Here is a 13,641-nt window from a genome sequence, read left to right as displayed (position 1 = left end):
GCTTTTAGCACATTATGTGTAATTTTAACACATTATGCGTAATTTCGTGTTGATTTTGTGTTAAAATAAAAGACAAGTTGTGTTAAAAGTAACAGAAAATGTGTTGTTTCAATAATAACATGGAGATGGGTGGATTCTGGGACAATTGCATTTAATGTGTTGTCCCAGAATCCACACTAATGTGTTGTTTTTAACACATCTGTTCTAGTGTCTAGTTCTAGAGTGCATGTGCTGCTGATGATAAAACATAGACATGTTAACATTACGGAGAAGTAATTATTTGAATCATTGAACAACACACACAAGGTAATATAACTTTCAAATAGCTGTGTTCTGACCTGAAGAACAAGAAAATGTCAATGATGTAGTTAAATACAGAAAAATTCCATAACGAGAAGACATTAAAGTATGCTACATTAAATGTTACTGCATTAGGTGCATCTCAGCTTTCATAAATATTTATGAAAGTTAAAAATCTTCCATGTTTAACTATCGAGATTAGGCTATATGTAACTGTGGAGACAAAACTTTTTTAAACTCATCGTAGATCATACATATTGAAATCGGTTAAGAAATGAAAACGTTATGTTTTTAATCTAGAAACCCCGCAGCTTCTCCATTCACTTGTAACCTCCTACAGTATGTGTTTATGATGCAACCTTGCCCGGATCAATGTGGCGGCACCGTTGACGTATCGCAGCAACGGTATTTTTATATCAATGACCCGTTTATAATCTTTGACAGGGCTGACGCCACATTACAGCAGCGTTGTGATTGGTCCGCTCTGGCCGCACATTAGAACAGCGCTGTGATTGGCTGGCTGTGGCTCCACATGAGAGCAGCGCTGTGATTGGTGATTTTTACCTTCAGATAAATGGGGTGACTTAACCATTTCACGCCTCGTTACAAGCCCAGAAACAAACCGACAAGATGCGTGATTTTTACTTTTCCATTATGTCATCATTGAATGAATTCATTCAAAATTGATGCATTTAAGAATTCCAACACAAACTCACAGGTCGTGCATTGAGGTACATGTAAGGCAAAGGCTGTCATGACAGCAGCTTATAGTAATTAGGCTATCATACATTTTAAGAAAAGTAAACTTATTTTTTCAAATGCATCTTTAATCTGAAAATGTATTAAACCCTACAATAAATGTGCAGGAGGACCGTAAAGTCAGAAGGGGACACTGAGTCCCTGCAGACTTTGCCCTAGAGAGGGAGTTTTAAGAGACATTCGAGCACGTCCCGTTACACGCATCACTTCAAGGTGGACTACAGGCGCGCTCACGAGTTATGCGCTTTTCTTAAACTTTGCCACTGATGCACGAAGACTGATTCAATACATTAAAACATATATACACTGAAGAACATATATCAGAAGATAAAGGGTAAGCTGAATTTGAATAGTCTTTGGCCATGCATAGTTATTGGCATTGCAATGTGTATTGATGTTTTTGTGATTGTAAAACGCATAAGTCAAGGTAAACTGCGACGTCTGGGTCAGCATGACATCCATGTGATCTTTAAAACTAAACTACTCGACGTTGCTTGTTAAGCATCATACGATTTGGTAACACTTTATTTTACGACCCGCAAAGTACCGCGTAATTAAACCGAATTTACAGCGTACCTATTTGTAACAACAGGGTACCTCTACAGTACGTACTTGTAGGTATAAGGGAATAATATTTTAAGTTTGGGGTAATAAGGGGGTAAGAATATGAAGAATTATAAATTATTTATACTCTAAGTATTTTATAACTACAGAGTACCTATTATAATATTACATGGTATGTATGACTTTATCAAGTCTATGGGGAAATTATGTTTTATTTTAATGATTTTATTGTGAATTTTTAAAATTGACTACTGAATGTTGTACACTCTAAAAAAAATCCGTAAAAAAACTGACAAAGTACTGTGTAAATATGAAGGAATTTTCCGTATTTATGTTTTACAGGCATTTATCCGTTTTTTTAATAACATGTTGCATTATGGGTACAATAACCCCTGCTGCAATCTTTCACTTTTGCCTCTCTATCACCATCTCTGTTTGAAACCTAAAATTACAACTAACATGGATGATATTTAACTTCTAAAGAAATGCTGTCAGAACAAGATACAAATGCTCAACTATTACAGCATTGACACATGTGATTTAGGAGACAAATCTTCTTTCTGACGTGACGTGTAAGTCAAATGGATATTTACCAAAACATTTATCACATTAAATCTCCAGTTTGTGTTTGTTTTAGATTCATTTGAAGTCCCCACTATGGAGATTAGTGTTCCCTTTAGTTAGGCTTTTGTACCTTGACCTTCACAGAACCGACTCTGCTCTTTTAGCATTGCAACAGTGTTTTTGCTTGTAGCAATTACAACTTGTTTGTTGCTTGAGGAAAGAGAATTTTCTATGATGTCATATAAGCTTGGTTGTTTTTATGTTTTACTGCCTAACATTTAAATATGAAATGATAAAATAAAAATGATGAGCTGAAGTGTATAGAAGTGACACTCTATGCTGATCTAAAAACACACTACATTCAACAAGACTGCCGCAAATGTGTCAGCTGCGGGTTCCGCCTCAGAGACACCAACACCCCGGATACAAATCTCAACAATGGTGAGAGCAAATGCCAAGAAACAGTGTTCTACAATCCTGGTACCCAGCATGCATTGCAGCATGAAGCTTCGTTGTTGATTGTCACCATCGTTGCGTCTAATAGGCGGACTGAAGTGTCCCTAAAGACTACGGAAAATGGTCTGTAAATCTACGGACAATGTTCTATAAATCTACAGAATGTTTAGTTTTTGTATAAACGGAAATGTCTGTAACCATAACGGAAAAGGTACCGGTAATTTTCTGCCAGGACATTATCCGTTTTTTTACGGATTATTTTTTTAGAGTGTATACAGTCGATGTCTACGAGCCACATCGGCAAATAAATATAACAGCACATCACTTTTATTTTAGAAGCCTATTACTTGCTTTTAAAAACAAAAGTCCAGCTGATTTAAAGTGGTTATCTTTTCTTTAAGGTAAGTACAATAAAGATAGCAACTTATTCCCTATTTACCAGGAAACTCTTACATTTGCGGGCGCTTTGCAATTTATTTACTTTTATTTCAAATGACACAATAATGACCACAAAGCAGCACGCTATTTGTTTATTTTTAATAGGTGTTATCATTGGTAGAATAAAACTTTGCAACATGTGTAAAGACAATTATTTTAGCCAAATATAATTATGCAATGGCAAACCAGAATGAAACAACAGCAGATATCAGCTCCCGCTAAAGCAAAAGACGACTACATGCGTAGGCTACTGCGCAGGTGTAGAGCCCGCGGCCGTCTGCAGGAGGTTTGCTGGAACGCGATCCTGAGGTGAAATTTCTTTAAGAGGTTTTAAAAACTTTCTTCACTTTAATTTACAGCCCGCAAATATAAGAGTTACTTGGTAACTTCTGTATACATATACAGATCAAAGAGGTACAAGTTGCTATTATTTTTATTGTGCTGTTATATTTTATTTGCCGACGTGGCTTGTAGACATCAACTGTAGGCTATACAATACACTTCATCAGCAAATATGAAAAAAAAAAAACATATTAAACATAGACCATATTACCCATAGACGGAAGTCATACATACCACGTAATATTACAATAGGTACCCTGTAGTTATGAAATACTTAGAGAATAATTTTCCATATTCTTACCCCCTTATTACCTCAAACTTAACACATTGTTCCCTTATACCTATAAGTATGTACTGTAGAGGTACTCTGTTATTACCAACAGGTATGCTGTAAATTCTGTTTAATTGCGCGGTACATTGCGTGTCATAATATAAAGTGTTACCTACGATTTTATATATATATGTGTGTGTAATATAATTGCTTTTTATTATGAAATATGATGCTTTGTAAACTTGTTTTCTTCTTGTAACATTATACAGTAAATGTTCAGTGGGTTGCATAAGTTAACTTCATTAGTTAAAGGGATAGTTTACCCAAAAATAAAAATTCTGGCAGCGTTTTCTCATCCTTATGTTGTTAGAAACCTGTATGAATTTCTTTTTTCTAATAAACACAAAAGAAGATATTTTATAAATGATGGTACACACACAGTTGACCCATTCAATTTCATCGTAGGCCTATTTGTTTTCCTACTATGGAAGTCAATGGTAACAATTAGCTTTGTACTTACCATCATTTCTCAAAATATCTTTTTTTGTGTTCATCAGAAAAAAAGAAATTCATGCAGGTTTAGATCAACATGAATATGAGAAAATGATGACAGAATTTTCATTTTTGGGTCAACTATCCCTTTAACATAAACTAACAATTAACAATTTTACAGCATTTATTAATTTAGCTAATGTTTATTTCAACATTCAAGCCTGCATACAAACACTTTTAGCCTATTTACTGATATAAACATGCATTTTTTTTGTAAAGCAGCTTTGAAATGAATAAATATGAAATTTCTTATTGAGACAGGTCAAAGAATGAGAGATTTTAAGCTCACAAAAATGTAAAAAAAATATATACATTTGGAAGGCGTATTTGTTACTATTATTCTCTACTTTATTTGTTGCAGTTTGTGCCTTGACTTTTTGTTAAAGGAAGTTGGAAGTTGACTTATCAACTTTTTCAACACAGCTACCAAATCCGTGCTATAGTGGAGTGGATAGAAGACGTTAGCAGATGACCAAATATAAAGTGGTCAGATATATATCGTAAGGGATAATCCACGGCTAGCCATGCATTAAAGGGTTTTAATGCACAACGTAGAGGCGAAGAACCACCTGTAATTAATGTTTACAGTGTAATTTTTTAACAGACAGGTAAAAATGACGGTCATTTTCTTAAGTTAAGTCTCGCACTCTGTCTGCTTTAAATAGAGTAGTGCCATTGTATTGCTTTTATTTGAATTATCACATTTATTTAAATTCATTATTAAAAGAGAGAGACAGAGAACTGAAAGAGAAGGACCCGAGAGAGAGAGAGAGAGAGAGAGAGAGAGAGAGAGAGAGAGAGAGACGCACTTTAAAAAGAGACGTGACGCACTCACGTCTCGCTCGCTCTCTCTCTCTCTTGCTCTCTCTCTCGCTCTCTCTGCAAGTGTAACTGTGTTACTATGGTTGCCAATGTTTATAGTAGCAGATTAATTTCTAACTGTAATCAAACTGACTGGAACTACCTGTGCATTAAATGGTTTTAATGCACACCTTCCAGCCAATCGGAATCGAGTATTTAAACAGACCATGGTATAAATATGTATATTAGTATATTATATTAGTGCAACCAAACACAACAACCAGACATTTTGATGCTGAGAACCCGTTTTGATAAACTTTCTGAGTTGCTAACACATTAGAACCACTGGGGAACAACATCACTTCTGTTGCCAAAATGCGTGCGCAGGCTATTTGATCACGTGAGCTGTAAAAGGGTCTGATGACGAGAGTGTGACATTACTTTTAATAAAGACAAAAATCACATTATTATCTACACTAATGTATTTCTGTGTATAGTCCTTAGTCCCAGGCGAAAAAGTAGTACATTTCCATAATGTACTTAAAGTGCTCTATTTTTCGCACACTAATTTTGTACTTAATATTCAGTAAATGTGCTAAAAATGTATTTAAAAAATATATTTAGGAACCACTTGTCGTACATTTAAACCCTTTGAATGAAAGATGGGTTCAAGTTTATAACAAGTGGTAACTAAATATATATATATATATTTTTAATACAGAGATAGTATGTTAAAAGTACATTTTAGTTTATATTCATGGTGTCTCAAAATAGCACAGTGAAGTACTTAGATGTTCTTAAGATTATCTTAAAAAGCACTAAATAATATTTTTTATATTAAGTACAGAATTAGTGCACTTTAATGGAAGTGTACTTCTTTTTCACCTGGGCTGTCTTACTGTAGCACAGTCTTGACTTTTTCGACGCTACAACAGAGAATTAATCTTCATACTGTATGATTGTGAAGGTTGAAGATGGACACCTTTAATAACAGAGTAAACACGTATATTGACTCCTGGATGGGACCCAGAGGTAAGACCAGTACCAGTATTTCCTGGTGCCTTTTGCATTTTTTAATGGTGTGGTTTTATTTGGCAGACATCTTTGATTCTTTGGGACTTTATAGATCTCGTGCACATAATCATTCTTACTATTGATAAGAATCACAAAAATTGTATCTTGATATCATATTGCTGTTGCATATGTGTGAGGACAATTTTGATTCATCCATTACAGATCCTCGGGTTCAAGGATGGCTTCTACTGGATGACTATATCCCCACTTTTATCTTTACTATTATGTACCTTCTGATTGTGTGGATGGGACCAAAATACATGAAGAATAGACCGCCATATTCCTGCAGAGCACTGCTGGTGCTGTATAACCTCGGACTGACACTTCTGTCACTCTACATGTTCTATGAGCTTGGTTAACTGTACACATGTGTCAGATTTCTACATTTTGCACAAGGTATGCGACATAAATCTTTATCATTAGCAGGATCCATTAAAATTTATACAGATGTCTCCATACGGAGTGTACTTTTTAATTGTCTAGATTACTCAACTGTAAGATGTATCAGGAAAGAAGTGTAGTCTTTTGTGCATTCACAAAACAGCCAAGATAACTTTTGTTGAAGGTTTGGCTCTTGTGCACCTGCTGCATTTAGTTTGTCATCATGTTGTTGTACATTAGTGCATTCTGGAAAATAAACACCTAGTGAGTTGCCTCCGTAGGCAGCTTTTGCATGGCAGGTGCAACAGAACAGATGATTGATGGGTCACGCACACCTGAAAGTTCAAAGTTCTGCCTTGCACTCTCCACCATAAAAAAAACTAGGTGTAACATTTGTCCGATCGTCGTCGGTATATCTGGGCAAGAGTGCACCATAAACACAGAAAAATTAATTGGGAAGGTCCATTTATCTGGGTAAAAAGCACAATAATGTTTATATTTCTCAACCGATTTCAATGGTTTACATACAATCAAAGTAAAAAGATGTTTTCATAAGACTTGCTACAACTCGTGCAAAGTTTTTCTCTTGGTTCATAATTGTGGAAATGCCCTTTTATGTAATTCTTTTAAAGATAATTACTTATGTCTCTTGTGTTCAGCGGACAAAATAGATGCAAAAGTTATTCAATGTCATAATCTGTACTACAAGGTAAGATGTTCAGGTCAGGAAAACCTTTTTCAGTTTTATACACATCTGGGTGTAGCAGGCAGAGCCGGTTTTATTGCCCCAACTGATCTGTGACTTAATGGTGAAAAATACAGTGTGGTAGACTCTATACTACAAAACAACAATAATACAAAGACATGAATAACTCAAACACTATATTTTGTGATGCTAATAGTTGCACACACCAACAAAAAAGAAAAGTTTGGCCTGATTTGTAAGAAAAAATCTTGGTGGTGTAATGGACATTAAAAAAAATTGATAAAAAACCTAATAATTTTCATTCCTGTAGGATCACAGAGAAACATAATTTTTTAAATTTTGATAATTTTAGACTTTATTCAAGTTTGTGTATGGTTCATAAAATCCTCAATGGTCTGGCTCCTTCTGTATTACGTGACTTTTTTCATCTTCGCTGTGAAACCTCGGTGAGATCTACCAGACTATTGTCTGGTTCCTTTTCGTCGTTCCGCATTTGGACTATCATCTTTCGCATCAAAAGCCACTAAACAGTGGAATGCCCTACCAGAGGACATTAAAGGGTGTAAAGCTCATGTTTCTTTTAAATTGAAATTAAAATCTTTTTAAAAAATGAACCAATTATGTTAATCATTGAGACTGTTGTAGTTAAACTGATTAATTAATTTATTTATGGCCCTGACAGTATGTGTTTATGTATTTATTATATGTGAACATAGGTATTGTTTGTGTAATGTTATGTTAGCATTGACCTGCCTGGGGGACTACGGATGAAAATTAGCCCTCGGCTAATTCTGGTACAATACATGAGATGAAAATTTTATGTTAAAAATTGTGCATGGTCCCATTATAAATAAATAAATGAATGAATGAATGAATAATCGCAGTTGATCCGTGATCTGTACAGATCAAGACCCACGGTTCGGCTCGCTTGCGATTAGTGGATTAAAATAGGGTGAAAGTTGATCATTAGCACGTGTTTCAAAGGCTTGCAAATGTTAACGATTTAAAAAAAGGCGTTAAAGTGAGCAATTTTCTGTATGCACAGATGCACATGCGGTTGAATGTGTCCCGTCCAACTCCAATCAAACGTGATTATGTCCTAAGGATCAAACTACTTATTTGTATGTCCCATAGTTGACATGGAATGTTATTAACCAGTTCGGGAACTTTATGTTTTTTTTCTAACTGGTTCGGGGACGTCAATTGTAGGGTTGAACCGAAAACTGGAACGTTGAAATACTGTTTCTGTTTGGAACGAACCAATTGGCAGATCCGGACAGTAACGGAGTACATTTACTTGAATACAGTACTTAAGTACAATTTTAAGGGATCTGTACTTTAACTTGAGTATTATTTTTGGAGAGCACTCATGACTTTACTCAAGTCCATTTGAGAGGCAAATATTGTACTCTTTACTCCACTACATTTCTATCCATAACCGTGAGTACCCGTTACTTCTTCTGAATAAAAAGGAAAAAATAAAAATCTCAGAAACCCTCGATTTGCTGTTTCCCTTTTCTCAAATGTAATTGGATTGTGCAGGCGCCACTGATTGGGACAGCCTATCAGCTATCACCTTCAGCTTTCCGCCAAAGTCCCAATAGTCAGATTTAGATAAGAGAAGAAACCATGGATGAAACAATGGATGAAGACACAGCAGGTCAATCCTGGGAATGTGACAACTCGTGGCTCCACCTCGCCAGACTATTTTAATTTTCTAAACAAGTTAATGATAGTTTTCGCTTTAAGTGTTTACCAAAACAGAGCTTCATCACTGCTTGCAAAAATTCAACCCCTTGATGACCCCTTATTGTTGTTCAAAATTCATTACTCTTCAAAACATCACACTCTTACTTGATCTGGACAAACTCAGCATCACAAGACAGGTTTAAGACTCCATCTTCGACATTCGACCACTGTTTGTGATTAAACTGGTTTGCAGTGACATTAATTTCTTAATTTATGCCAGGAGTGCAAAATAATTAATCTGTAACGTTCGTTATTTTGAATAGAAATCATCCCTCATAAAACATTCATATTTGTATTAAAATACATAAAATATACAGAATCCACCAGGGCTATTAGTACAATGGTGCGCATATTTGGAGAAATAATGATTAATTATCACATGTTAGTAAAATATTTAGGCTTACAGAATAAGATTTCTATTAATTTTCCACTGAATTATGCGATCTCAAGAGCGAACGGAGTGAGATGTGTGTCTCCTCTTCCTGATTTGTGTCAGATTTGACCTCAGAGCTCTATCATTTGCTGTACAGCTGTCAATCATCTCACGTGGTTCAATGTGCACTGTGGCAGTAGTAATGCAAAATTTAAAAATCTACTCTTGTACTCTTGATACTCAAGTACTTTTAAAAACAAGTACTTTTTACTTTTACTTGAGTAGACATCTGACTGCAGTACTTTTACTTGTACTTGAGTAAAATTTAGCAAGGGGTAACTGTACTCTTACTCAGTGGCGGAACTAGAATTTTTTTATTGGGGTGGCCAAGGGGTGGCCAAAGCTACTTTAGGGGGTCCATAGTCCATAAAAGAAAATGACGTGTAACCATGTATCAAGAAAGCATAAATGAATATTTTGATAGCATGAGATGTAAACATAATAAGGGTGAATTTTAAATCTTTCTACTGTATTTCTTACATCTGATTTACTGTCTGTTAAAGGGATTCACCCAAAAATAAAAAAAATTCTGTCATCATTTACTCACCCTCATGTTGTTCTAAACCTGTATTTTATTTTAATAAACACAAAAGAAGATATTTTGATAAATGATGGTAAGCACACAATTAATGGTATATCCATTGAATTCCATTATGTTGTTTTTATTCCTACTACGGAAGTCAATGGTTACAGCTGTATGCATACCATCATTTATTAAAATATCTTCTTTTGTGTTCATCAGAAAAAAGAAATTCGTACAGGTTTAGAACAACATAAGGATGTAAAAATGATGACATAATTTTCTTTTTGTGAACTATCCCTTTAATGAAGCAAAAGATCAGGAAATCTAAACTCCACGATAAACCTTAAACTTATAACAAATAGCAGAGCTCAACACAAAGGATGTTTGGATTAATCTTTATTTACGAAGATACAGAAGATGCAAAAGTTTTCTTTTTTCTTTTGATATTTAATTAACTTTAATGAAAGATAGACTTCAACAGGTTAGGCTAAGACCGAATCCAATAAAATGTTTATTCGTTTAAGACGTACAGTAACCAAATGTTTAGTATGAAAATCACCAAGATAGCTATTTTGACATATGAGCATTTGTCCGTTTAAGCCAAAAAGACGCGAACATGAAGTCGTTTAAGCTCTGTGCACGCGCACTATCGGATATGCGCGTCGCGCTTTCAAGTTCAATGTGCAATCCAGTCGAATTAACAATCATACAGTAGCCTATAAAGATCACGTCAAGAACGAAAACATGGTGCTGGGTTTTGTTGTAAGAAGAATTGGCAATCTTCGACTTTATTCAGTCCACAAGAAAATTACCACACTTCCAGCATATACGGTGAAATCATGTAGTATTAGCAATGTACGACTTCACTTACATCATTTTAAAGAGACTCCAAGCATTATGTAGACATAACATTTATCTTCTGATGGTATGAAAAGTATTCGTTAAGTTACAGTAATTTTTCTGACGCGTTTTTGAAAAGACGTCACTGATGGAGAGATAACAGAACGCGCATTATGTATATTTTCTAAATTTTGTGAAAAGCACAACATTCAGTTTTTATAGAAACACAAAAAATGACACTTTAACGTTTTAAATGCTGTATAAATCATATCTGTATGTCCAAAATCAGCAGATAATCCAAGTCTCTTTGCGCAGTGATTGAAAAATAAAGAGTTTGCGCCGCGACTGCAGGGAGGGTTAATATTCATAATGTTTGTTTTTAACAATGTGCTGCGCTGCCGCACGTCGAAAATAAACATAGCGATTAAGTGAAAATAGCGCATTAAATTTGGGGTGGCACACGGGGTGGCCAGTGACATGTCAAGGGTGTCCAGTGCCACCCTGGACACCCCTCTGGCTCCGCCACTGCTCTTACTCAAGTAATGAAGCTGTGTACTCTGTCCACCTCTGCCAATTGGGAAAAATCGGGTTCAAAGCCCAGGGCCGGGTTTCCCAAAAGCATCGTAAAGCTAAATAGATGGTAAAGATGATCGTACGAATCATCTTAGAATAACGGGCCGTTTCCCAAAAGCTTCGTAACTTAAGTAGCACTTGAAAATGATCGTAGATCTACGAGTGCTCTGGAGTAATCGTTACTTCATAAGTGCATCGTAAGACAACAGAGTTACAAGGTCACCTGCAGGACAACCAGCACATTGCACTTCTGCAACGACGATATAATGTAATGTTTTAAATGTATACTGTATTTATTTATTAGGTTCTTCTTTGTTTATTTGTTTTAATTACTTTAATATAAATTCAAATGAGAAATCAAATATAAATGACTAAACATGAATTAATTAAAGGCGGAGTCCACGATGTTTGAAAAACGCTTTGGAAAAGGAGACGGGCCGACTACCAAAACACACTTATAGCCAATCAGCAGTAAGGAGCGTGTCTACTAACCGACATCCTTGCCGGGTTGTGTATGTGTGGGGCTGGTCTATCAACCGAAGATCCAGATTCTATTGGGGTAGGGGCGTGTTTGTTTAGGTGATTTCAAATATCAACATTGGCTTTCAAACATCGTGGACTCCGCCTTTAACAAGGAAAACTTATTTGGTACAATTTGGGTAAAAGTTGGTACTAGCAAATTGATAAATGGTTCCTACCAATTTCTGCTATAATTCATCTACAGTAAAAAAAATTGAAATGAAATGGCATGTGATTAAAACCAAATAAATATTTATGGTACAATGCAATAATCCCTAATAATAAATAAACATAGATAATAAAAACAAATAATAATAATAATGTAAACTATAATATACAGTTTAAAGGAAAAGTATGTGAACCCTTTGGGCTTACTTGGATTTCTTCATAAATTGGTCATAAAATGTGTTCTGATCGGGGCCGTGCACAGACATTTTTAAGGGGCAGTGGCTCAAACCAAAAAGGGGGCACCATTCATAATGTTTTAACAAAAAATTATAAATATGATGTTTTACAGATTAGTATCAAATAAGAGAAGTTATAATGGAAAATATAATTAATAACAAGAATTTAAGGGTGACAAAACTGCTTAATATTCTATGTGATTTACTTGCTGAAGCTTTGAATTCATGTTTGCAATGTTGAACTGCCTTTGCAGCCTCCCTTTCAACTCTGTTTTTTTTTTGTGATAACATAGGTTTTTTTATTTTTGTCTTTTTTAGCAAATTTGGTGTTATTTATATTAGATCTCATCGGGTACATTACTTTGATTAGACAAGCACTGTTATCCTAAGAATGTGCATATTTTGTTGTTACTTACTTGCTAAGTAATTAGCACTTTTAGAAAACCGAGAGCAAATCATTACCAAAATACAAAAACATAGGCTACGGAAGCCGAGAGGTCATCCATATTTTTATTTTTGCTTGCTTGTTTTCTTGTGATCACGACTAATTTTCTCATGATCTCGAGATAACAAAAGCTTCTCGTTATCCTGACATGATAAACCAAAGGCCATATGTAACTTCCTGTCCATAATATTTTGTTTATTTTAAAGTGGACTGCTAAAGTGGACGTTTCTATATTTAATAGTATTTATCAGTTTATTTTAAATTAATATCAAAAATTTTAAAGTCATTTAATTTAAATGCATGTTAAAGTAGAAACGTATATATTAGTTACTTTAAAGACGGTCCCTTGAGCGAATTCCTGATCAAAGTAAAATCTCATTTGTCCATCCATGCTATTTAGCAAAATATGATTTTGCTGTCTACAAACAAAATACATACTATTGAGTACACGTAAGCTTTAATCACATTACAAGAATACAACTTTTGTTATGTCGAGATCCAAGAAAACAACTGTTGTTATCTTGGGATAACGAGAAAATTAAGTCGTGATCACGAGAACACAAGCAAGCAAAAATAAATATAGTACACGAACTCTCTCGGCTTCAAACTACCAAATTACTTATTCAGCAGCTGAACAACTGAGGAAATGTAATGAATCTATCTGTCAATACAACAAACTGTCGTCTCCGCCAAGAGTGGACACAGATTGTGAGAGATGCTGTGGAGCGGCCGGGAAATCACGAAGTGAATTACTAGAAACAGGGGATCTTTAGATGAGCGGTAACAGAATTTGACCGGGGTTGGTGAGAGGGGCACCTCAGCCGATTAGGGCAGAGGGGCAGTGGCTCTAGACACCGGGCCATCCCCCTGTGCACGGCCCTGGTTCTGATCTTCATAGTCACAACAATAGAGAAACACAGTCTGCTTAAACTAATACCGCACAAACA

At 35.3% G+C, this 13,641-nt stretch overlaps 1 protein-coding gene across 4 annotated transcripts in view; it reads left to right on the top strand.

Moving 5' to 3' along the window:
• The first annotated feature begins 889 nt into the window (after window positions 1-889).
• elovl5 (ELOVL fatty acid elongase 5) overlaps window positions 890-13,641 on the top strand; it is a 35,394-nt gene continuing 22,642 nt past the window's right edge. The window contains exons 1-4 of one of the 4 annotated variants that reach the window (XM_073872795.1): window positions 890-1,031; window positions 1,167-1,393; window positions 5,983-6,079; window positions 6,284-6,475. In XM_073872795.1, coding sequence (XP_073728896.1) covers window positions 6,022-6,079; window positions 6,284-6,475 — 250 coding nt within the window. In that variant the 5' untranslated portion in view covers window positions 890-1,031; window positions 1,167-1,393; window positions 5,983-6,021. Of the gene's footprint in view, window positions 1,394-5,951; window positions 6,080-6,283; window positions 6,476-13,641 lie in introns of all 4 variants that reach the window. The other 3 variants (XM_073872794.1, XM_073872792.1, XM_073872793.1) reach the window with 3 other exon arrangements.

This window comes from Misgurnus anguillicaudatus, chromosome 11, assembly GCF_027580225.2.
Source record: "Misgurnus anguillicaudatus chromosome 11, ASM2758022v2, whole genome shotgun sequence".
NCBI classification, from domain to species: Eukaryota; Metazoa; Chordata; class Actinopteri; order Cypriniformes; family Cobitidae; genus Misgurnus; species Misgurnus anguillicaudatus.
The sequence above is the reverse complement of the archived record's forward strand: the minus strand, read 5'-3'. Positions and strand labels throughout refer to the sequence as shown.